The following is a 24,591-nucleotide window of genomic DNA, read 5'->3' on the forward strand; positions in this document are numbered from 1 at the left end:
TATAAAACAATTGTTCTTCAGTACTCCACACCAAATATAAAACAATTGTTCTTCAAATACAATGTGTGTTCAGTGATGCAACCACAAGTTAACAGACTACGTGTGTGTGCATGTGTACGGTCAGGTGAAAAAGATTTCTCGTACAAGGCGCATGGCATCATCACCGCCTTGGTTTTCAGTCAAATGCTGCTTCTCTGTCTGCAATCTCATGTCCTCCTTCTCCTCATAGGTGCTCCCAGCGTAAGGCACAGTCTCCATGTCAGTAACATCCAAGTCTGTTTCTGAGACGTAGGTCTCTACACGCGCCGCCTCCCCCTCCTCTGGAGTCTCCAGCTTCTCTGCATTTTTTATTGTGGAAAAACTTTTTCCAGCAGCATACTCCAGTTTGGATTGAACCTGTCGTGGAAGGAAAGGTATTCTTTTGCAATTTATTGTCATTCTGCCTTTGCCCAGTTAATAATGCTCAAATATTGGACCTGGTGGGATACATATTGGGCTGGTACAGACATAAAGACACTCAGATTGTTTTTGAACCAATTTAGAGGATTCGTTTAAATGTGGCTTCCCCAAAAATGTTTCCTTGACATGTATTTATTCTTGAATTTTATCAAACAATGGGTAAATTACAGCAAATCACACAAAAACTATGACAACATTTTTTCACTCAGTTTAGTTTATTCATTATCGTATTTATCAATGAAATGATTAGAATTAAACAAAATCACAACACATTTTTTTCTTTTATTCATTCATCTGATTGAGTACATTGGGAAATCAAATTATTCACAATAATAAAAGTATTCCTTTTCTTTATTCATTTTCCTTTTTAAATAATCTGATGATCAAACATTCATTCCGTTCCATTCGCCGTTTCTCCTGTGCAGGAGTGTATGTGTTTTATCATTTAGAATTAAATTAACTGTCAACACAACAATTAAAATGAGACTGGATAATTTTATTAAGAAGAACAATTCTTTTTTAAAAACCTCATCTCCAAATACACTTTGTTTTAATTCAGTGTGGGCCCTTGAGTATAAAAAAAAACCTTGCCCACGTGTTGACGTTTTGTCTAAACAAACAAACAACGACCAAAAAAATAGAGGAAATGGCGTCACCTGCTGGCCGGATAAGGCGGATACATGCTGGTGGCCAAGATATGCCCCTGCCGCTTCTAGCAACTCTTTCTCGTTCATGCAGTAAACAACAGCCCTAGAAAATGACGAACATAAAGAATGAAAGAAAAAAACTGACAAGACTTTGATGCATGCTCAATTTTGGCTCGCTGACGTGAGCTACCGCGTGGCTTTCTTTTTCCTTGTGGTATTCAGGGGCTGCTTTTTCCTCCCCTCGTCCTCCTTTTTAGACATCCACAACGGCAAAGCGCGGCGTTGCTCACACATCTTGTTGTCGTCGTCCGCTTTAGTTATTTTTGCGGAAGCATTTGCTCTTTTAGGGCTTCGTTTTCTTATGTTTACATGCTCAACGGTTTAGGTGGGAGGGGGAAAAAACGCATCGCGACAAAGGAAATGACGCATGTGTACACGGAAGTGCCCGTAAACGTCATTTCCATGTATGAGCGGTCGCCATATTAGGGTAGTCATTATATCCCCGTTAAAGTGTAAAAGTCACACTATAGCTGTACATATTAATAAGTGTGGGAGCTTGACCAATAAGCGCTTGTGACAATACAACACCTATTTAACACAATAAATATAAAGTGAAATAGAAAATACTGGCTTTTTTGGGCGGGAGGGGTTGAAATGGGAATGTTTCAAAGCACTTTATGCTGACAGGGATTCATAAACAGCCTATGTAAAATTTTGTCTCCCTTCATGACACAAATCTGTATCCAACTGTGACTTTTTGCTCCAAAGCTCTCAGTCAGTCTGTCAGGCCTTTTAATTACGCCGCTAAAGCCTCTTGCGATAAGTGCTTAGGCCTTGATTGCAAAGAGCAGCTTTGCATATTGGACTAAATTAAAGAGTGAAGAAGGAAAAAAAGGAGTGACCCACTAGGTCCTTTTCATTTAAAACGCTTCATGCCAGAGCTGAAATATTGAATTATTTATTTTGTAACTGGACATCTGTCAAGGCACGCCACCGCTGACCTAAATATTCCCACCACTGATTTTTTATGCCACCAAACACCAGTAAACGGATGACATTTTCGACATATTTCTACTTGGAATAAACACCAGCATACTGTCCTCATCCAAACAATTAGTTTAAATGAAATACAAAAATGAAAATTTGAAAGAAGCACGAAGCAAAATGTTGTAAGTCTGTTCATCCTTCTCCAGGCTTGATGCCACATGCGCAGATCAGGCTGGACTAAGAAGATTTCATTTTCGCACAAGGAAAAAGCTTGTTGTTGCTCCCCAGCCCAAAATTTGTGGGCCAAACATGATGGGGAAAAAGGTCGTCTAAATCTAGTGACATGACATCATGATCCTTGCTGTCAAACTGATCATTGCAGTTTTTTTTTTAAACACAAAAAGTATATGTTGATGCTGGAACACATACAGGGCACATGTTAAGGAAAAAAGTGTTTCTTGGAAAAAATATGTTTTCCAGTAATACTATAGTTATAATTGCGATTGTACCTGTGTTTTGAAAGTAAAGCGGGGTGTCTGTGGCTTCGAAATTTCCAGGAGCCGCCAGTGAGTGGGGCAATCAATCATTGTCAATATCCTCCAAATATCCACACTCTCTCCTTTATCATTGTTTCTTTTCCAATCGTGTTTTTGTGGCTTAATAAATGTTATACGGTCCAGTGTATTGTATGTTGAGCCTCAAAACACGATTCAAGGTTGCAGTTTTTCTTGTTGCAGCAAGAAGATCAATGTCCTATGCTCAATCACATGGTGTGCGGCAAGATTTGTCAACTGTAATTTTTTCAAAACGGTCCATTTTAGTCCGTGATCAGCTGCATTGCTCACTGCGTGGCGGGCTAGTGGTGCAGCCTGAGTTTTTGCTTTCTGGAAATTTGACTTCATTGTTAAAAGGACGAAAGGTTGTAAACAAATAGTTGGGTCTCTGGAAAACCCGCCCACCTGAAGTCTTCAATTACACAACCAAGTAAGTCTTTTGTGAGCTGCCTATTTCCCCGAATCTGTCTTTAAACAAGCTGTTATGAATTGTATGACTTGTGATGTAACAGTGGGGCTAATTAACATAATCCGCCCAGGCACAGAAATGTTTTGGCAGCGAGGCTGCGATAAAATTTGTTATTTTGAAGGAGCAGTATGACATGGGGGAAAAAAAGGATGTCAGAGTCAAAGGTTAAGCAGAGCTGCAGTGTTAGCAGATTAGCATTGGATAACATGATCAGCAAAGAAAACAGTGTGCAGTAATTTCAATTTAAAAGAAGAATTTATTTATTTTCATCACATTACATTCTATTTTATTATGTTTTCATACAATACAGTACTATTTTTGTTCATTAGAAATGACAAGAATTTTTTGGGAGAAATGCTGGAATGGGTTCCTGGTGTTTTGGTGGAGAAAACAGAATTGCTATAAAAGAAAATGTAGATAAAAGGTTGGTCACAGAGCTATATGTTTGAAGGCATTGTCGAATGACCTGAGTTGAACTGAACCTACAGGTGAAAAGGTCAAACAAAAGAGTCACTTTCCGGCAGCTTCCTCCTAACTGGGGGCAAGCACACTAATCTTTCCGCTCGTCTTCTGGGGCTTAACTCCAGTTTTGATTACGGTTCTCCGCCATTGGCATCTGGCCCACAAATGCTGGTGATTGGCCATATGGCGCCCGGCTCACAGATTTAGGAAGTTTGGCGTGCTTTAAATTAAACAGGGTGTCTCTGTTGGTGATTGAAGTCCTTAAGGGCGAGAGATTTGATGATTTGCGAAACACAACAGTGAAAACCACCAAATGAAAGTCTGATGAAAGAAAAGAAGTGATCCACTTGGCTTCGAAATTTTTATGCGCATGTAAATGGTAGTGACATTGACCTTGTCTTGTCCACAAGAAACACAAGTGATTGCAAAGTAGATGTTTCCTGTTGGATTGAAAAAAAAAACAGCCTGTAAAGCTAAAATGATTTGTTTGTGATCAGTGGTTACTGTATTGCGGTCAGAGAGATTAAGAATGCAGTTTGGCAGCGTTCCATGTCGAAATCTATGCAAGATTGTTTGTGTTTACCCTTGGAGAGTCCCAGGACGGGTCCAGCTGACTCTTATGTGAACACTGATGGGTTTTATTAAGAAATAAAAATGGAAATAAACATCTAGTGAAGGAATATTTGACAGCAAAGCACAATTGTGGGCACACTCAAAAGTAAACACCAATACAAATCATGAATAAATAAACAGAGAGTTTTATGAGGGTGTTTTTTTGTTGCAAGAATAAAGTCCAAATATGAAAAATGAAATTTACACGGATAAAGTAAACAACAAACATTTCTTTTATTTTCCTAACTTTTTGCCTTCATTCTTACAACACGACAACTTTGTTTCCTCTTCACATTATGACTTTCTGCTTTTAAAACAGCAACTTCTGTTGTCTTACAAAGCACAGCCTTTCTCATTATGACTATTTTTATCCCAATCCAATTTTAATTTTAAATTTGAACTATAACTTTTGTCTCAAATATTATAGCTTTTTCGAGTACAACTTTCTTCTCATATTATAACTACATTGTAAAATCAGGTTATTTTTTTCAAACGTAAAACTTTTCTCTGTGATTTTTTTCTTTCATAATATAACGATATTGTTCTGTAACATTTTGACATAATTCTGCTTTTTCCTCTCCCCTCCTTGATACTCCTTTACAAAACACCTGCAGCTGTGTCGCAATCAGACATTAAATGTAATCAGAATAATAAAAGCAAGTCAAAGTGCAAAAATGTATTGGGTGTGTGGAAGAACGTCTTCAGGAGCAAGAGAGCAAAGCGGCTGATGTTGGTGGCGTCCGAATGACTTTTCCCTCACAAGCCGATTGGACAGTCCGTTGTGTTGCAGCACAGCAGCAAAGCGGACTGTCGAATTCGGTCATGGCCAGTTGACGTCACTGTGCTCAGGCAGAGTTGAAAAAGTTTGACCTTGACGCTTACATTAACAACCTCCTCAATCCATATCTCAACCACGGTTGACAGACTCTATGGCATTGACATCGAATTTATGTAGTGTTGTCATCTCTGGAGTTTGAAAAAAAAGTAAGAAACCTAGTTTGACAAATTAAGGAGTTAGAAAGTATAGTTTTCAAATGGAGAAAATAAAAGTAAAAAGTTGCACAAAAATGACATACTCATGTTAAATACAGATTCCGCAAAGATATACTGTATTAGTATCGGAACTTTGTGACTTTCCATCACCAGCGGCCCATTTAACGTGTACCCTAGAAAAGTGCCTAATTTTATCTGGCCACAAGTCTGACAGCTCCCAGCCAGATTCGACACCATCCTATTGATCAACCTCAAACATTTTATCCATCCTATTTCGTCACCTCATCGTAGCCAGTCGCAAAAGCTACTCCATCAAGTGAGTTCACATTGCATTATAAGAATAGCTTGATGCAATAAGAATTGAGAAAGGATACATTTCATGTTAACGAACCTGCGGGCCATCACGTACCTGCAACTTGGTTCTCGTCTTCCCTTGTCCGGGAAGACCTCACTTTGCAGCAGCCCACGATAGGGCGAGCAAGAAGTGCACTTTCTCATCGAACCATCGATTGTGAGATGCCGATTTTTGAATATATTAAAGCATGTGTACATTGTTACAAGTGGTTAGCGCATCGACCTCACAGTGTAGAGGTACCGGGTTCGATTCCAGTTCCGGCCTTCCTGTGTGGAGTTTGCATGTTCTCCCCGTGCCTGCGTGGGTTTTCCGTGGGTACTCCGGTTTCCTCCCACATTCCCAAAACATGCACGGCAGGCTGATTGAACACTCAAAATTATCCCTAGGTGTGAGTGTGAGCGCGGATGGTTGTTCATCTCTGTGTGCCGTGCGACTGGCGAGCAACCACTTCAGGGTGTCCCCTGTCTACTGTCCGAAGACAGCTGGGATGGGCTCCAGCATACCCCGTGACCCTTGTGAGGATAAAGCGGTTCAGAAAATGGATGGATGGACGGATGGTTGTATATTGTTGCACCCATGTTTTGCTGGTGAAAATTGACTGCAACAAATTTTGCTGATGACCAAGCAATCAGAGAATGAAAAAAATGCTCATGTCATTCAGGTCTAGAGCTCTAGGCCTGCAAGAATGAATTTAGATTAGTTCAAGAAATCAAATGTAATTGAAGATACATGGGCTAGTGCTACTGAATCACAACAGTACTGCATTGGTATTCCTCACACTTACCCGCTGTTGCGTTGGCTCACACAGGGGGTTTCAAACAACCGCACCACATTTCCGGCAGCCACACAGGAAGAGAGACCGCAGCAGGAGGAAGGAGGATTTTGTCTCACTTTTAATCCCTTAGTTCATCAACGTCTGCTTTCTAGGCACCTGATTACATCACACCCAGCAGGCAAGACCCCACAGGGTTGCCGTGGTGATGGCATTTGTCCTTAATGCCTCTTGGCTTACTTTTCTTTTGAACTTTATCTGGTTTTCACTAATGTCAAGAATGGATCACTCACGGTGGCAGTTGCAGTGTCACAGCTGGTGTTCATAGAAACCCTCTACAAGTCCCACAGACTTTGTTGTCTTGTCTCAAATGTCACCCACCTTATATTGAATTGGTTTGAAACACAATTTTGGGATATCTCAATGTGAGGTTCAACAGACGTTTTCACAATGTTCACAAAACTGGACTCACTCTCTACCACCAGGAATTACCCCGGGTGCCTCTTGTTGACAGACATGATCAAAAGGTCTTATAAATGGAGGACAACCATGCAGTGTAATGCCTAAATACAGTATTGGTCTGGCTGTACTTGCGTGATCTCTCTCTCTTGGTTTAAACCCCTCTTGTAGCATCCTCCTCCTTCTTCTCTCCTCCTCCTCCTCCTTCTTGTCATCGCTCTTCATCACATCACTCGTGTACTGATTCAATATCTTGACTCGTGTGATGTGCGAGTATCAGTTTCCTCCCTCCGGTAGGGTGCACATCTGCTGGCGTCGGGGAATATAAGGGGGAAAACGAGTCTTCATCTTCATCTGTCACGTATCCATGACATTGGCGTAGACATGTGGATTGTCGCTCGGGTTTTCGTATAAAAGCCATCAACACTCCCAGCTGAGAAGATGAATGTAGGTGAGTAAGACATTCATTACTTGTATTTTCCTTTTTGGTTCAATCGGAATTGAGCAGTTGCTAGTTAAGTGAGTAGCACCTTTGATCTTTATATCAAGGTGTTGTTGGTCTTGAGCTCAGCAACAATGTGTAACAGCACTTGCCTTTTTTTTTTGTACAGACAAAAAAAGATGAATTGAAAATGTTCTTTTTGGGCGCCTTTTTGGTCACATGTTAAAAAAGTAAAGATGTTAATTTCATGTTGGTGTGGTTGGTTGTGCAGTATACAGCTCTGAATACAATTATGAGACTACTACAAGTTTAAACAAAACAAAAAGAAAATCAATTAGGAGAAATGCAACTTGAACCAAAAACAATCTGGCACGTGCTCAGAACCATAATACATTTTGTTCCGAAGGCTCATTTGATTTGACTTCACATTTGATTAGCTGTTAGACTGTGATGTGGAAATGCTATTCAACTGTGATTCAAATTTCAAATCGCAACAAAACTACTTTCCCATTCTTGACCACTCATGAAAACAAGTTCCAGAATTGCACACAATGTACTACAGTTCACTCTTGTTCGGCCACGTTGCCCTCTCTGAGGCGGGTAAGGTACCCAAAATGTTTGAAACAACATTCAGTGGTAAACTGGCCATTTCCATAACACTGCAAACTACAGCCAAACTAAAATCATATGAGAAACTTACTTGATGCATTTGTCGTATTGACTCTTACTGGATCACAAAAGTGCACCTAATAGTGTCACAAAATATGTTTTTGGTTTTCCAGAGGCATGATTCAGAGTGCTGGCTTTGAATTTCAATGCCGTCGGACACATCATTGAGATGTTCTTGAAAAGTTGCGATGCACTGTGTCTGTGCAGTGGGTCAGCATCATATAGCACGGTGGCAGCAAGCCGCAGCACATTTCAGCACCGCCGGGCATCCTGCTCTACACTAAAAACATTGGTATGTTGATTTTTCTCGATCTTTTTTTTTGTTGAGTGGTTGCATGAAATAAAATCATCAGGATCCAGACACATTTTTCAGGTAAACCCCACCTATACTGAAAAACACATCAAAAGCCAGATGATTGTGCAAGTTCTCGACAAAATAAAATTGAGTAAAATCAACATACCATTTTTTTTCCAGTGGGTTTGGGTCAGATTTTTGTGGGGTTTGGCAAATGTGGAACAACGTGTGATTGCTGGGCTCTTTTGATATTTTTTGCTGCCTTTGCACATGAGGCTCATCTCAGTAGGCATACAACATTGCAACTTGAGAGATCTTCCGACGACTGAGTAAAACAACACAGTTTCATTAAATGACTTAAAACAAGTACAACACAACAGCTACCGTAAGCTTGAAAATTATCCGTACAATGAGTAAACTACAACTGTGAAGGAAGTTTGACAACCCTCCATGAACCAGTACAGTACAACGGAGTTTGATGACTTGCAATAAAATCAGCACAAGTTTGATAATTGGCCTTCAAATGAGTACAACAACAAAGATTGACGACTTGCCACACAACGAGTAGAGTACAACAATGACGTAAAAAAAAAAAAAAATATATATATATATATATATATATATATATATATACACACACACACACACACACGTTAGGTTCACTGAAGACTCTAAATTGTCCAGAGCTGAATGGTTGTTTGTGTATGCTGTATGTGCCACTGTGAATGACTGGCGAGAAGTTCAGGCCCAAAGTCAGCAGGGATCGATCCCACTTTTCCGATGACCCGAATGAGGACGAGAGCTACAGAAAATGGATGGTTGGATAATAAGGAGCAAAAAAAGAAAGCCGAGTGAGACTTGAGCAAGCAGATGGCACAAGTATTGTGTGTTTATTCCTTCCCTCTGGTTTCCGTCCTGTCATATACATCCAGAGCCAAAGACAACAAGGAGAGACACACAAATCCAGTTAAGTGCTGTCTGGCTTTCCTTTATTCCCAGCTTGTCCTCACACGCTCCCTGTGGCCTTCCTTTACAGTCTGGATGCTTCTCCTTTTCATTGAGGAGGGATTTGCTCTGGCTCAGAAGACTGCAGGTAAGATTGCAATCTTCTTACATTGTTGAAAAGAGATGTGCATTATTATTCACATCCCATCATTTGTCTTTTTATATGTATTGTTGCTTCCAGGGATATGCTGTAGACCCCTGGATAACATGCAAAATAGTGGAAATGTCAGCAAAGCGGCTCTTGTGGCTTGTAAAGAATTGCCTTTGGATCCGGGTTTTACTTCAAGACCCCAAATTTGCTAAATATCGCAGCCAATAGTAATGTAGACGAGTCGATTCCTTCGATTAACTCTGTGTTCATTAGCTAAGGATAACAACTGAAAAAAACCCCTCTTATCTACATGTATTTGTTTAGATAAAAGTATATTTTTTCATTGTATAAAGTTATCATAGTGAGTATTGTATATAATTGACAATGAAAATATTATTTTTGACTTTTATACTTCAGTAGATAGTTTCATCAAAACTATTGGAATGGCAGGGTCAATTCCTTTGTTTGTGTTGTATACTGAAGACATTTGGCTTCCAGATCATCGTTGTCACCGTATGGAAACCCAGTGGGATATATCTGTCTTGCATATCATTCCAAATCCGACCAAAAATATTAGGCCTACGCACTTTGTAATACAGAAAAGTGTAAGTGCAACTAAGCCATGTCTGCCATCTCCTGGTGAATGGTGATATTACAACTTAAAACTATGATCCACACCTGTATACTCGCAGTCCGGCACACTCAGATTCGCATTTTATTCTGTTTCTTTATGTTTTGTATTTCACCCCGCCTTTTGTACATGTCGCCCACGGGCAACGAGTTGTTCGTCCCTGCATTAGAACCTCAGTTGCATCTTGTGCTCTGTGTTACTGTGCAGATGATGGTGACGCATCCAAAGGGCTCAAACCCTCTCAGAGGCCACCACGTTCTCGCCACTGTGGAAACTGGATACGACACACAGACGGCGGCAGCTTCAGCTCCCCAAACTACCCCAACACCTACCCTCCCAACAAGGAGTGCTTGTATGTGTTAGAAGGTACATACATTACAAGAGTCAAAAAAATGCACCAAAAGTGCATGTGTACAAACAAATGTGGCAAAGACAGTCTGTAACAACTCAGGCTAAATTTACAGTTGGTCCACCCCAAAATATTAGTCCTTCCTTGGATGAAATGGACTACGACTATCCTATTTAGATATGGCTTTGGCGCCATCTTGTGGCTCTGAAGGAGCGCATAAAACATGAATTGGTGATTTTTTTCACTTAAAAAAAAGTGAGCTCGCTTCACCCCATAAAACAAACAAACCTACGATTAGTTGAATTGAAACATCCATCCATGTTCTCATCTGTTTATCCTCATGAGGGTGCTGGAGCCTATTCCAGCTGTCTTTGGGCAGTAGGCGGGGGACGCCCTGATCTGGTTGCGAGCCAATCACAGAGAACACAGAGACAAACAACCATTCACGCTCGCACTCACATCTACAATTTAGAGTGTTCCATTAACCTGCCATGAACGTTTTTGGAGTGTGGGAGGAAACCAGAGTACCCAGAGAAAACCCACACAGGCACAGGGAGAACATGTTAACTCCAAACAGGAAGGCTGGAGTCAGAATCAAACCCTGCACTTATGCACGGTGAGGCGGACGTGCTAACGAGTCGATCACTGTGTGGCCTGAATTAAAACACTAGGCAATAAAATGTGACTACACTAATGTCAGGAAAAGGCCACTAGAACAGTGGAACTTTATGTGCTGTTTATCAGAAACAATGGTGGCAGTTGTGTGCTGACGTCTATTTTACATACACTGGAGCAGGGTTGATTCATTCTGAACACATCCGCACCCCTAGTTAAAACAGGGAATGCACATTTGTGCAACTACTTCGACTTATTGTTTACTTTCTTTCTCTTAACTTTTATCTTCTACTCTGTCAGTGAAGTTGGTTCAAAGCAGTGCAGTCCCAACCCAGTCTTCAAGGGCTGCTGTCCTGCTTGTTGTCACTCCAACACACCTCATTATTATGATCAGCATTGTTATTAGGCTTCTTCAGAGCTTGCTGATGAGCATACCTGGTTTGAAGGGAAATAAGTTTGGTGCCATAATGACCTGTGTAACCTCTCCCCCGCAGCATTCCCTCGGCAGAGGATCGAGCTGCAGTTCAACAAGTCCTTCTACATCGAGGCGTCCTTCGAGTGTCGCTTCGACCACATCGAGGTGCGCGATGGCCCCTTCAGTTTCTCACCGCTCATCGACCGCTTCTGCGGCGCCACCTGCCCTGGGCTGGTCCTCTCCAGTGGACGCTTCATGTGGATCCGCTTTTATAGCGATGAAGAACTGGAGGGGATCGGTTTCCACGTCCGCTACAGCTTCACGGCAGGTGATCACTTGATTTAATCATTTTGGCGCTTGATATATACTTATATTTAAAAAAAAAGGTTTTCTGCCAGATTTTTCTCTTAGCGCATTTCTAAACAAATTCACATCCTTTAACATTAAAAAAAATCTGCTCTGTTTTTCAACAATTCAGTTCATTCAACAGCATTTCATTTCAGCATCAATTCACATGCAATTTCTCCTTAAAAGTTCTCATCTAGTCATCAGGGATGTCAAACTCATTTCTGTCGTGGGCCACTTTGGAGTTACGTCTTCCCTCGAAGGGCCGTTATGACAGTGATACCAAATAAATGTTTCATCATCTCATCGTGTTATTACTTGTACACAACAAATTGATGCATTATTAGTTTTGAGAGCAGTCAACGGTAATAGTTTGTTCAATTATCGTTCAAGTGAGCGCAAACTGGGTCGCAAAATTATTGCAAAATCTCAAGATTATTTATTTATGTGTGACAATTTGATATTTTGGTACAGATTTGAGCAAGGATCATGGACGTTGACACACATGGCTTGGTTTGGTGGGCAACATAAAATGATGTGGTGGGCCGGATCTGGCCCCCGGGCCTTGAGTTTGACACCTGATCTAGTTGGTTATTTTGACTTGTTGCTCTCCTTGCATTTTCTCATCTAACCCCAGTTACGTGTGTCAACTCTGATTCTAGCATCCTTCTACCAAGAATACCAGTGTCTCTCCTGTGTACAAGTCCAAACCATTTCAATGTGGCTGCTTCCGCTAAGGCTTCAAAGCTTCCTGTTCATGCTGTCCCACCGATGAGCTCATTCCTGAGCCTGTGCATCCTCGTTATTGCAGTTCCTATGAAATATACAGTACTTTGCACCAATCTCCTGCATTTACATGGCATGTAGACCGCAGCGCCTTGCTCTGCGCTGATTTTAAAGAGAATGAGGAGAGCCGCTTCTGTTGGATAGACCGGCAAATAATTTGACTACGTTCTCTCCCACAACGGCACAAAACGTTACGTTCGACCGGCGTCCGTCTTGGAAAACACCAAAAGAAAGAAAACCCCAATCACACAATGCAGTTAGACTTTGTGCTAGACTTGAGCTGGAAATTAGGACTACACTTAGACTTCATTGAATCGTGTCTCTTTGCCGTTTGCGCACCAATTTTCCCAGGTTACACGTGGTGGGTGTGTCCTGAGTCAGGACGGGAGAATCATGGCGCTCCGAAAGTGCTCAAAAAAGGCGTATAAGAAACCAACTTAAGCGCAAATGGGAGAATATGTCTCCTAGTTAAGACTGTCAATCTGTTGTACACAAAAGTATTTGACGTCCGTGTTGTTTGTGAATTAAATATTGCTTTTAGACTGTCATGATTGTTCTGTTTGTGAATTAAATATTGCTTTTAGACTGTCATGATTGTTCTGTTTGTGACCAACAGGTGCCATTGGAGGGCTTCTTCCACAGCGTCGCACCTGTTCTGATCACCAACTAAGAACTTTTCCAACACGTTCCTAGCCACTCACAACTAGTTTTTCCCGTTTAAAATAATAGCACCCTTTCAAATCAAAATTAACATCAGGAAGCTTAAGCTGTTATATCGAGTTACAGTCAGCATCTTCAACTCTGCCACCTTCAGCACTGTCTCTTGTGTTCTGGTCATTGTTACCATCTTCGAAGCTTACAAAATGTCTGGTTTCCCTCCCGTGCCCTAAAATTCTCTACACTTTCCTCATCACTTTCAGTAAATATCTGTAATGTCTTCAGCTCTCCTCGTTGCTTCGAAACAGTTGATCCCAAGTTGTTGAACTGCACTTTCTCAACCTCTTCTTGTAACCTGACCATTCTCTGAGCCTCCATTGTACTTTGTCTCACTTCTTCAGGGCATACTTCCACCTCTCTAGGTTCTCTACATTTTGCTGCCTACTCTCCCCACAAATAATGCTGCTAATTTGAGAGTTTGAAATAATTGCGAGAAACTCAAATGTACTCTCTTTTGTTCCATCCAAAGACCCGGAGTTCTATCTACATGTGGGGGGGCTCCTCAACCCCATCCCAGGTAGTTTATAAATGACTAATCCTTCAATGAAAACAATGCTGAGACTCAGTGGTCTACCTCCTTTCCTTCTCTTCCTCAAGATTGTCAGTTTGAGTTGTCCGGGGCTGACGGCCTGATCCGATCCAGCCAAGTGGAGGAGGAGTACAAGGTCAAGCCCGACCAGGCAGTCGACTGCATTTGGACCATACGCGCCCCGACTCACAACAAGGTGCAACCCATCTCTGGCAATGATTTGCTATTCACAAATTAAAGAGGTTTTTTGCAGTTCAGAACGTAACACTTTTGCATGATACATGCTAAAACTGACAATATGGCTTGACTGTCGTAAATGTGCTGTGGAAAAAAAATACCTCTCTGGCCACATCTTGTGCCTGTAATTTAATTTTCAATTTGTGCCCAAGCAAATACAAACAGTCAGAGACAGAAGACGTGATTGAGTCACTTATTGTGCACTTGTGGGCGCACTGAGAGCAGGCAATTCGAAATACATTAAGATTTTGGTCCAGCACAATAAGAGCAGGCAATTCGAAATACATTAAGACTTTGGTCCAAATAATTATATATTTTTTCACAGTTGTTAAAGTGGACGATGATGAATTAAAAACCTGAGTTCCTCTACGTTGTCATTACGTGTTGTAGATTTACCTGAGATTCTTGGAGTACCAGATGGAGAATTCCAATGAGTGCAAGAAGAACTTTGTGGCTGTGTATGATGGAAGCAACGCCATCGAAGACCTCAAGGTTATTCACAGACTTTGTTGGAACTATAGTATCCAGACAAATATCAGATCAAATATGGCAAATATCCAGATTGCACCACTAGTAAACAAAACCTGACATGTTACTCAACTAAGGCAGAGTGATTGAAAAAAATTGAAATGGCCTGAATGATGATTTTTAGCCTTAGCAGTGTCACTCAAAAAGAAGATTGTGTACCTGTCGTGCATCAAGCGGAATCCGAATTGACCGCTGTGCATAGTATGGGGTTTCTGAATCTAGTTGTTTCCAAAGAGATCACCAGGTGTCAAAGCTTTTCCGTTCCAGTCATCTTGTGTATGTGTGCGAGGGTTTTGTCCTGTCCAGCGAATCCAAGCCTACAAGTATTTAAAAAAAATGAGGATTTAGATGTCAAATTCCCATTACAGTTTATCACCCGGTGTGCAGGTGAACGCTGCTGACTGTAATTTTTTCACCAATATCCCACGTGCAGTGGGCCATAACACGTGCAAGGTACATTTCTTGGAACGTGAGGCAGAATGATTGCCGTCATTAACATTCCAACAGGTAATTAGATTTAAATACAGACACGGTGAAAACTCCACGGATAGCCAAATGCATGCCATAAAGATGATGTTAGCTCGGAGAGCAGTAATTACGCTTTGCTCAAATGACAACACAACAGACAAAGCAAGCTAACATTTTATGCATTGCTGTGAGAAAATATTTTCCACGAACACAATGAGGGAGGTTTTGCTTTCTTTGGGATCTTCTCTGTTCAACAATTTACAACATTCACTCGATTTATCCACCATATCCATAGAGACAAAATACAGCTTAAAGTACAGGAAGTCAATTGTGTTCTGCTACAAATAACGCATCTGACAACTATTGTTTCAAACATTCTGAAAAGAGCGATAAAAGATGGCGAGGGCCTCTTTGGAAGAAAAAGTTCTGTCACTCTGTTGTTTGCAGGCCAAATTTTGCAGCACCGTGGCCAACGACATCATGCTGGACACCGGCGTGGGCGTGGTGAGGATGTGGGCGGACGAGAGCAGCCGACTCAGTCGCTTTCGGATGTTGTTCACGTCTTTCGCTGATCGTGAGCTGACAACTTTCATTCATGACATGCTAAATGTGAGGAAGTCTGTGTTCAACTCATCATGTCCTCAACCCTTAGTTATGGCAGTTATCACAGCATACCGTCTGCGAACCGTTTTCTGAGTTGGGTCACATGATTTTCGCAATACAAGCGTGAGAGCAGCAGGAGGTTGAAATTTCCCGACACGGTGCTCCCCTGAGGTAGAGGACGAATGACCACTTATTCAGTTAATTCTAATTCCACAACTAGCACTTTAACAACAACACAGTGTTTGACTTGATCTGGCACATACAACATATTATTGCATGCATGCATACATATATATGTATATATATATATATATATATGTATATGTATATATATATATCTCGGATGGCCGACACCCTGCGGAGAAAACTAATTTCGGCCGCTTGTATCCGGGATCTCGTTCTTTCGGTCACGACCCATAGCTCGTGACCATTGGTGAGGGTTGGAACATAGATCAACCGGTAAATGGAGAGCTTTGTCTTTTGTTCGTTCTCCTTTAACAATGCACTCCATGTGTGTTGGCAGCTCCGTGTGTAGGCAGCACCTTCTTCTGTCACAGTAACATGTGCATCAACACTTCTCTGGTGTGCAACGGAATACAAAACTGCGTCTTTCCCTGGGATGAAAGCAACTGCAAAGGTTATATTTTGGATTTTTTTTGTTGTTGATAAATTATCCATCCATCCATCTATTTTCTAATCCGCTTCATCTTTACAAGGGTCACGGGGCATGCTGAACTGGTCGCCAGCCATTCGCAGAGCACACATAGATGAACCATCCATGCTCACACTCACACCTAGGGAAAACTTTAAGTATTCTCTTAACCTGCCATGCATGCTTTTGGAATGTAGGAGGAAACCAGAGGACCCGGAGAAAACCCACGCAGGCCCGGAGAGAACATGCAAACTCCAACCAGGAATGCCGTAGCCGTAATCAAACCCTGCACTTCTGCACTTTGAGGTCGACGTGCTGACCACTGTTCCGCCTTGATAAAATATCCCCTCAGTAATTCTAGCATCCGTTACACTCTGGAGTGACACGGGGGTCGATTGGTTCACAGTGCAGAGGTCGTGGGTTCGATCCCGGCCCCAGCCTTCCTGTGTGGAGTTTGCATGTTGTCCCCATGGCGACGTGGGTTTTCTCATGGTACAGTACTCCGGTTTCCTCCCACATTCCAAAAACATGCAAGGCATGTTAATTGAACATTCTCTCTGTGTGATTGTGAGTAAGAATGTTTTATCATCGATGTGTGCCTTGCAATTGGTTGGCAACCAGTTCAGGATGTCCCCCCAACGACTGCCCGAAGTCAGCTGGGATAGACTCCAGCATGCCCCCAACTCTTGTGAGGATAAGTGGTTCAGATAATGGATGGATGCATATTATGCTCTGTCTTATTCATGCATACAGGAAGTCAATTGGCTGTCATGAACTCATATTTGGTCATCGTCTTTTTAATTAAGATATCCTTTATTTGTCCCGCAATGGGGAAATTACAATCAGAATTCAGAAAGGAAAACGCTGGGTAGGGAGAGGGAAAAAAAAAAAAACACGCTCGAACTATCCTCTTCTGAGGATAATTTAAATCCAGGATAAAAAAGACCCTAGCACATAAATAAGCATATGACAGTTACAACAGGTCACAAGACATAACATGTAATAAGGGGGAGGATGAATGGGAAGGGGGGGGGGGGGGGGTGACCGCGACGCGGCCGAAATGGCCAGCTGCACGGACACACAAGCGCTCTGCATGTCGAACCACGTCACGGGGGAAAAAAGAATCGGAGCGATGAAGACGGTGATAACAAGGATGTGTATGCGCGTGTGGTTGTCCAGTTGTGTATGTGTATGCGTGTACAGGTCATAGCTGCTTCGTCGAGGTCTGCTCATCATGAAGACAGTCCCGGCTTATCAGTCCATGGCCGAGAAGGAGGGGGGTGATGGTGGGGGCCCTAGATTCCATGCGTACTTCCATCCAGGGGAAAGGGCCAGATAGCGTTGTTTGTTTTGGAGGGACGGCCGCCAACAATTTCAGACAGCCTTGAGTCCGTGGTCTGTATCTCTTCACTGGCGCCGATCAGCCGAATCCGAAAACTCTTTCCGCAGCGCGGATTCCAACTTCTCCATGTTGTTGTCGATCGCGCGGAGTCGCTCCAAAACCGCATCAATATTGCGGTTGAGCTCAGTCCCCGCTTGAGTCTGAGTGTTGGACATTCGCGCCAAACCATCCAGAATGACCGGCAGCTTCTTCACTTCCAATAAATCCGCTCCCGTCGGTTGAATTTTGCGATAGAACAGAAAGCTGCAAACACCAAACAGCAGCATACCTGTTATCAAAAGGCCAATAATGTAGTTTCTGTTGTCTTCTATTTTTTCAAACTGATTATTGTTGCTTCATATTTTTGAGTAATTATATTTTTGTCAGTTTTGGATTTTACTAATGAGACAGTTTTTTTCAATTTTGTTTTTTTCAGTATTGTGAAATTAGTATTTTGTTCTTTTCTTAACCAGTGAGTGTCCCCCGCCCCCACCACCACTTTTTTTAAAATTTTGGCTACAGTAATTTCTCACCCAGTCTCTTGCTCATTGATGAGTCATGAACACTGACCTTCACTAAGACAAGGAAGTCCTGCAGTTTGTTACATGTTCTTCCGAGATGAGCCATCGCTGTGGTCTTAGGAGCATTTTTATGGGTTAACCACGGCTTCATTGTGTGGATAATAGCCTCTAAATTTGTGAAGAGGGCAGATATTTTTTCCCACAACTGTACTTTCAATCCAGTATATGTTATGCCATTGTGCTGATATACTTAATGAAAGGTCCGTTGAGCGTGAAGGAGCATCCCGTGTTTTTTGTCGCACAGAGAAGAAACAGAAAGGAATCTTCCAGCACATGACGAGAACTCACGGCACGGTGATCTGCGTGTCCACGGTCGTTGTCATGCTGCTCCTTGTCATCTCCATCTTGGTGCAGATCAAGCAGCCGCGCAAGAAGGTGATCACATGAGCTCATCTTCAAATCAAGACTGTCTTATCTTTCGAAAGGTTCTCCTCATGCTCAAATACCGATTGTGTTTTTCACATTTTAGGTGTTGGTACGCAAGAATAACTTGTTCCAGCGAGGGGACTACCACTCATCGTTTGAGCCTCCGCACTATGAACTCTTGACCCTCAGAGAAAAGGTTACTGTTCTAAACTTTTTGAGTTGTTCAATGTGTATCAGGAGATTTAGAGCTTTAAAAAAAAATAATAATTTTGTTTATTTTGAGAATTTGGGTCTGCTTTGGTGGATTGGTGCATATCAATATAAATATATACTAAATCAGAACAAATATACAAATTTATGTGCCGTATGTACATGCCTGTATTTACATTGCTATATTAATATGAGACCATTTGTATGAATGCTCCTTTTTTTTGTATTGCCGATGTATCGGATTGGGATTCAATATCAGCAGATCAAACCAAAGACTTGGACATCAAAAAGTGTATTCAAAGCATCCTCACAAGACACCGTTGTACATTATTTTTACATTAAAAAGTTTAAGTAAAACAATGTTAACTTCTGAGTGCTGTTCTTTTTTTTTTTTTTTTTTTTTTTTTTTTCCACAGAAGCTGTCAGGGGACCAGGGAGATCTTTCAGAAGAGCTTCAGTCCCTACAAGCCTTGAGAAGGTCATCTTCTTCAGGCTCACGCTGCGTTCATGAGCACCACTGTGGCTCTCAGGCCTCGCTCAACTCCATCAAAGGCGCTCACCGGACGGCTCGCGGCTCTTTGGAGATCAGATCGATTCGAGGCGACGTCCAGAGGGCACCTCTTCTTTTGCGCGACTCTACCAGCAGCCTGCGCAAGAAAAGCTGGCCTAGCGTCAAAGCCGCCGCTGGTTTCCACACGCAGTACAGCCTGGCAGAACGACACCACCGAGTCTTGGAGGACCACGAAGACGACCTCGGAGCGGGGGAAGGCGCCGGCTATGACATGTACCTACATAGGGCTGCCAATAGGAGAGGTCGCTACGAGATGGCCCAGCAGAGGTCTTTATCCATGGACTTTTAATCCAACTAAACCCACTAGAACTAAAACGCTACAATTTGTCAGCCTTCAGGGTTTTTTTGTGGGTTTTTTTTTTTTTGACAAGTATGCATACTAAGTGTCATTAGCCAGGTTTACATGTGGATTTATTTTTTATCATTCTGATTGAATTCATTCTGATTGAAGATCTCTGGTCAACTGTTTTTATGTGACATTTATGTTTACATGTGCCATTATACGGAAGAACAGCTATTTTACAGCCGCATGGTAACCACAGATCGGTGTAAAGATCACATCATGTATGCACATTAAAAAACAAAGTCGTCTATTTCAGTCCAGCAGTCGAGATGGTTTTTGCACTTTTATTAAAAGAACAGCTTGATGAAAAGAAGCTGCAAGTAGTTGAATCAAGCTGTGCCATCAAAGACTAGATCTTGTTGGAAGCCATTTTCAAGACATCGCCACGCATTTACGTCAAGATTTAGCTTCAGTGGCCGGACTAGGCCCAGAGGTTTCGGAGGACAGGCACAGTTTTATTAAACACATGTTGTATCTGCCACTCAGGGGCCTGACCAAATTGAGCGACATCAGGAACGAGAGTCGGTCGGGTTGCTGACAGCAGCTCCTTGCGAGTGTTTTCATTTTGGATTTGGGTGTCTGACTACGTGTAGTGTTCATTCAACGTTTGAAGGTGCATTAAGGATACAGCTGCATAGATGAATGAGCTCATAATTGATAATTGATTGAATTTGGCTTGCAACAAATAAGCAAAAAAAAAGAAAAAAAATCGATCGAGCGATATCTTGGAAGTGGAAAAAAATTGAAATTTGGTGCACTCATACGTCAAGGTACAACTGTAGGCTTTTTCTTTTTAAATATATATATAATCATTGCAATGTGGCTCTAAATACCCGTATACTGTCTCAACAGTTTGCGTAAGACAACGCGGCACCAGTCTTTGCACAGCCTCCATCTGATCTTGTCTCTCTCCCATCCTTGGTTCCATCTGCCATGGAGGTTAAGACACACCCGACTCAACATGTCAATTAGTTATAACACGCCATGCTTGGCTGCAGATGATCACATGACAATCGCTTGTCCAATCAGTGCTGTGGGAAAAATAGTTTGTTCAGTCATCAGCGTGTGACTTTCGTGATAGTACGTCGTGTGACTTCTTTTAGAATGTCTTAATATATACTGACTTTGTGGAGCAAAAAAAAAAAGGTCAGATGAATATTTACAGCATGGATTCACATGCAACACAGAACGTGATGGGATTCAGCGTCCTATCTGCATGATTTGTTGCACCGGCAAAACCTCCAAGGGTAAGAAACACTGATTTAGATTCGCCTCCGACAAAATCCTTGACCCCAGCCTAGCCCCCTATTTCAAATTGTTCTGCAACAACCACTGGATCAACTTTTCAATATTTCTTTACTTTTTGCACGACTTTGTGTTCCCTAACAGCGAGCTGATGCGCAAAACTGACACTTCTGCGCAAACCTGACATTCACACTGTAACTGACTGGCAACATGTTCTCTTCACCAAAGTCAGGTGAACGTACCACAACACCATCTTTATGATTGGAATTACTTAGGATGGTTGTTGTTGTTGTTCGTGGTGGTTTTGCACATTGAATTGTTATTGTTGTCATTTTATTTTGGGATTTTGACAGCTACATCATGACCTCTTTTATTTCATTACTGTACTACAACATTGTTTTTCCCCAATGTACAAAAGGTTCCTTGTTTGCATTCATACACATTTTTCGCAGTCTCCATGTTAAAGCACTCAAGGACTTTCTGTACAATTGCACACGTAAAGCTGTCCTACAAATACTGCCACTGGTCACTTTAAAATGGTGTGGCGATTATCTTGCACCAACTCCACAACTGTCATAGTATTGTACCCACTTTAGCTCTGCTTGATACTTTGCACATTTTCTCACAACTGTCATTGGGTGATACTACTGTACTCATTTGTCATGCCTATGTTTGTCGTATTTGCCTGTTATTGATAATACGAGTGGAGCCTGTACTACCGGAGACCAATTCTTTCTGTGTTCAACATACTAGGCCACTGATTCTTATTCTGATTCTGAACTGTCAATTCTTATCAGCTGTTGAATAGCATTTAATAGTGGTTGGACTTGTGGTATTGGGTGACCATGCATTGTTGTTATATAGTCAGCATTATAATCAGAGGTCGGAATCCAGGTCCAGAAAATAAAATGGATTTCCCCATCTCTGATTACAATGATTTTTAACATTTACATTTCCAGCCATAGACTGGAGTTTGAAAAGGGGTGTAGAAAAAAAAGACACATGAACATTTTTTTAATGCTGACAGATTCATTCATTTATTGGAGAAAAGCTCTTTTGATATGACAAATTTGCTGTCAATAATAATTGAGCATTGTTGAAAAACAAGCAGAGTTGATCGTAAACCCAGAGAATGAGTCACCAATTTACACAATTTCACTGATTTATCGTGACCACTAAATTCTACTGTGACAGGAAGCAGGAAGATGCAGTAAGAGAAATGCTTAGTGGGACACCTCTTTGATGCAAACATATGGTTCTAAGTCTATGCAGGGTTGATCCTGCCAAGTGCCATCTGAAAGAATTAAAGGTTGATGTTTAACAGCATGAGATTGTTAGCAAAGATGAATCAAGAATTCTACTTACCAGACTCCTGAAGGACAGCACAGTCCCCGGAGTCATCAGGCTCTGGGGGAACTGTACTTTGATCAAAGTTAAGGAAATCCTGTTCCGAGCCATCAATCCAAATGAAATCACCTTCCTGGAATGCAAAGTCACTGTTTAAGACCACAACAGCATTGCATTTGTTGTTTGTTTGTCATGAGACATTTGTGGCAGTAAATAAATAAAAATACTTCGACTGAACACAAGTTACAGGATTCAATCAGATCATTTGTATCAGGTCAATGTTTCACCTCAATTGCATCACTGAATCCAATCCAGGTTACGTCATTATTACCACCCGCTCGAATCAGCTCGAGGACAAACGCATTTTCCAGGTCGTTGTGGATGGATACAAGATTCGCGTCGAGAATGTTGCAGATGCTCTGATGGAAAAAGAGTGGGATGTTGATTTCACTGGTTCAGAAATTCGCCATACATTTGGCCAGATAAATTGAGGCAGGACCAGTTAAATTAACACCCAGATGGGTCACTCATCGGAATAGCAATACATCGATTGGGAACGACATCACAAGTATTGATTTCCATACCTCAGCATCTGCAAAGTCCCTCGGAATATCTTGGTAGATGTAACAGTGGCAGTCCAACCGGGTCCAGCCTTTGGGACAGTTATTATCTGCAACACAATTTTTGTTTGAGGAAGAAAACAATATGCGTCAATCAAAACTGAGAAGTTCTTCATTTCGAAAAAATGTGAGTGAGGCCTACCAACCTTTGAATTGAATCTCTTTAAAAGACCACTGCGAAGAAGAAAATACACACACACACACACACACACACACACACACACACACACACACACACACAATCAGACTGTAGGACAGTGAAACAAATGAAGACACTAATATCAGTAGTACGTTGATTCATCAACAACTCTGATTGGTTATCAAATCAATAAATATTTTGATAAGACGGCACGGTAGTGGGTGGTTAGCTCGTCCGCCTCACAGTACAGAGTTTCAGGGTTCGAGTTCGGCCTCCGGCCTTCCTGTGTGGAGTTGGCATACTCCCTGCGGGCCTGCGTGGGTTTTCCCAGGGTACTCCGGTTTCCTCCCACATTCCAAAAACATGCACGGCAGGTTAATGGAACACTCTAAATTGTCGCTCGGTGTGAGTGTGTGTGCAGATGGTTGTTGGTCGCTGTGGGCCCTGCGCTTGGCTGGCAACCAGTTTTGGGTGTCCCCCGGATGAGAAAATGGATAGATGGATATTTTGATAATCAATTAACCATTTCAAGGTTTAAAATTGTCCTAATCCTCGAAGGTCCAGCCTCTCAGTATATTTTCTCAGATTTCTCCCTAAAAGCACACTGATTAACTTTGTATATATTTTTTTTAAATTGAGAAATTTGCAAACAGTTTTTATTTTGGAAAACAATGATCAACATTTTTTCCATGGTTGGGGAATCAAACACTCTCAATTGTGTGGGTTGTGAGTTTGAACGTTTTTTCCCTGCGATTAGCGGGTAACCAGTTCAGGGTGACGCTTAATGCCCAAAGAAAGCTGTGATAGGCTCTGGCACACCCGACTGAGAATAAAAGGTCAAGAAAATGGATGGATCAATGGATGATGAACGATTTTTTTCCCAACTATCTGACATGTTACGGTCCGAACCAGCAACGGAATCATCATTGTGTTTGATTATTTTATGCTCTGTGATTTTGACATCATGTCCTGTTTTTAAATAAACGGATCTAACTTAAAGCATGTTCCAAAAAGATCCAATTTAACTTTTAATGGACAACATAATGGATAGATTCATCGATTATTAAAATTGTTCGTTGCAACCCTATAAAACATCAAACACCCAAGTAATTAATGTATTGTTAATTTAAGTCAGTGGGTGAGATTTTGACTTACCACTCCAGTTAACAGTCCACTGATCCCACAGACGAGGAACAGCAAGCGAAGAGCAAATGCCATCTGTGCAATGAAAGAAAAATGCTTCATATTTCTGACAATAAATATTAGTATTACATTTACAGTACATCTCACCTTATGAAATAAAAATGCAATCCAAGCTGAAAAAGCCAGAAGAAATGGAAAAGTTACAGTACCTTGCCAAAGATGAGGACTCCTGTCTTCAATATGTTGTGCTGGCTGTCTTGTGTGTGGTTTGCTGTGCAACGGTTGTATTTATACAACACATCAGATGTGGTCCCGCCCCCAACCTTCATCAATACTCTTCCGTCTTTCACAATTTCATTTTGAACCAAAATGAGTTATTGAATATCCAACTTGGGAACTCATAAAGGACAACTGCTATTTTTGGAACTTTGAATTCATACACGTATGAACGAACACAACACAATCTAGCGCTAATTTATGCTTATGCAATCGTAAAGTC

The 24,591-nt window shown here is 41.6% G+C and overlaps 3 protein-coding genes across 15 annotated transcripts; 1 reads left to right on the forward strand and 2 right to left on the reverse strand.

Moving 5' to 3' along the window:
• LOC147206084 (uncharacterized) lies at window positions 1-1,511 on the reverse strand. The gene is made up of 3 exons (XM_086109655.1): window positions 1,297-1,511; window positions 1,116-1,209; window positions 1-396 (listed from the first exon to the last, which is right to left on the reverse strand). The coding sequence occupies exons 1-3, from the start codon at window positions 1,398-1,400 to the stop codon at window positions 121-123; spliced, it is 474 nt and encodes a 157-aa protein (XP_085965781.1). The 5' UTR covers window positions 1,401-1,511; the 3' UTR covers window positions 1-120.
• neto2b (neuropilin (NRP) and tolloid (TLL)-like 2b) lies at window positions 292-22,436 on the forward strand. 13 transcript variants are annotated; one of them, XM_086109636.1, is made up of 13 exons: window positions 6,899-7,220; window positions 7,994-8,172; window positions 9,212-9,268; window positions 10,110-10,254; window positions 11,361-11,609; window positions 13,599-13,646; window positions 13,727-13,854; window positions 14,286-14,387; window positions 15,339-15,465; window positions 16,018-16,131; window positions 18,353-18,483; window positions 18,578-18,670; window positions 19,101-22,436. In XM_086109636.1, exons 2-13 carry the CDS (start codon window positions 8,050-8,052, stop codon window positions 19,542-19,544), a joined length of 1,761 nt encoding a protein of 586 aa, XP_085965762.1. In that variant the 5' UTR covers window positions 6,899-7,220; window positions 7,994-8,049; the 3' UTR covers window positions 19,545-22,436. The 13 variants fall into 13 exon arrangements, with proteins under 13 accessions (XP_085965770.1, XP_085965773.1, XP_085965764.1 ...); XM_086109643.1 differs by having other exon boundaries at window positions 6,908-7,220; window positions 8,088-8,172; window positions 10,110-10,268; XM_086109644.1 differs by lacking the exons at window positions 6,899-7,220; window positions 7,994-8,172 and adding an exon at window positions 292-413 and having other exon boundaries at window positions 10,110-10,268.
• LOC147206086 (galactose-specific lectin nattectin-like) lies at window positions 21,853-24,498 on the reverse strand. The gene is made up of 7 exons (XM_086109653.1): window positions 24,302-24,498; window positions 24,105-24,167; window positions 22,957-22,984; window positions 22,775-22,860; window positions 22,478-22,609; window positions 22,209-22,323; window positions 21,853-22,137 (listed from the first exon to the last, which is right to left on the reverse strand). Exons 1-7 carry the CDS (start codon window positions 24,419-24,421, stop codon window positions 22,067-22,069), a joined length of 615 nt encoding a protein of 204 aa, XP_085965779.1. The 5' UTR covers window positions 24,422-24,498; the 3' UTR covers window positions 21,853-22,066.
• Window positions 24,499-24,591: the final 93 nt, after the last annotated feature.

Source organism: Hippocampus guttulatus, chromosome 4 (genome assembly GCF_054856545.1).
Source record: "Hippocampus guttulatus isolate MCC_2025c chromosome 4, RoL_Hgut_1.0, whole genome shotgun sequence".
In the NCBI taxonomy this organism is placed as follows: Eukaryota; Metazoa; Chordata; class Actinopteri; order Syngnathiformes; family Syngnathidae; genus Hippocampus; species Hippocampus guttulatus.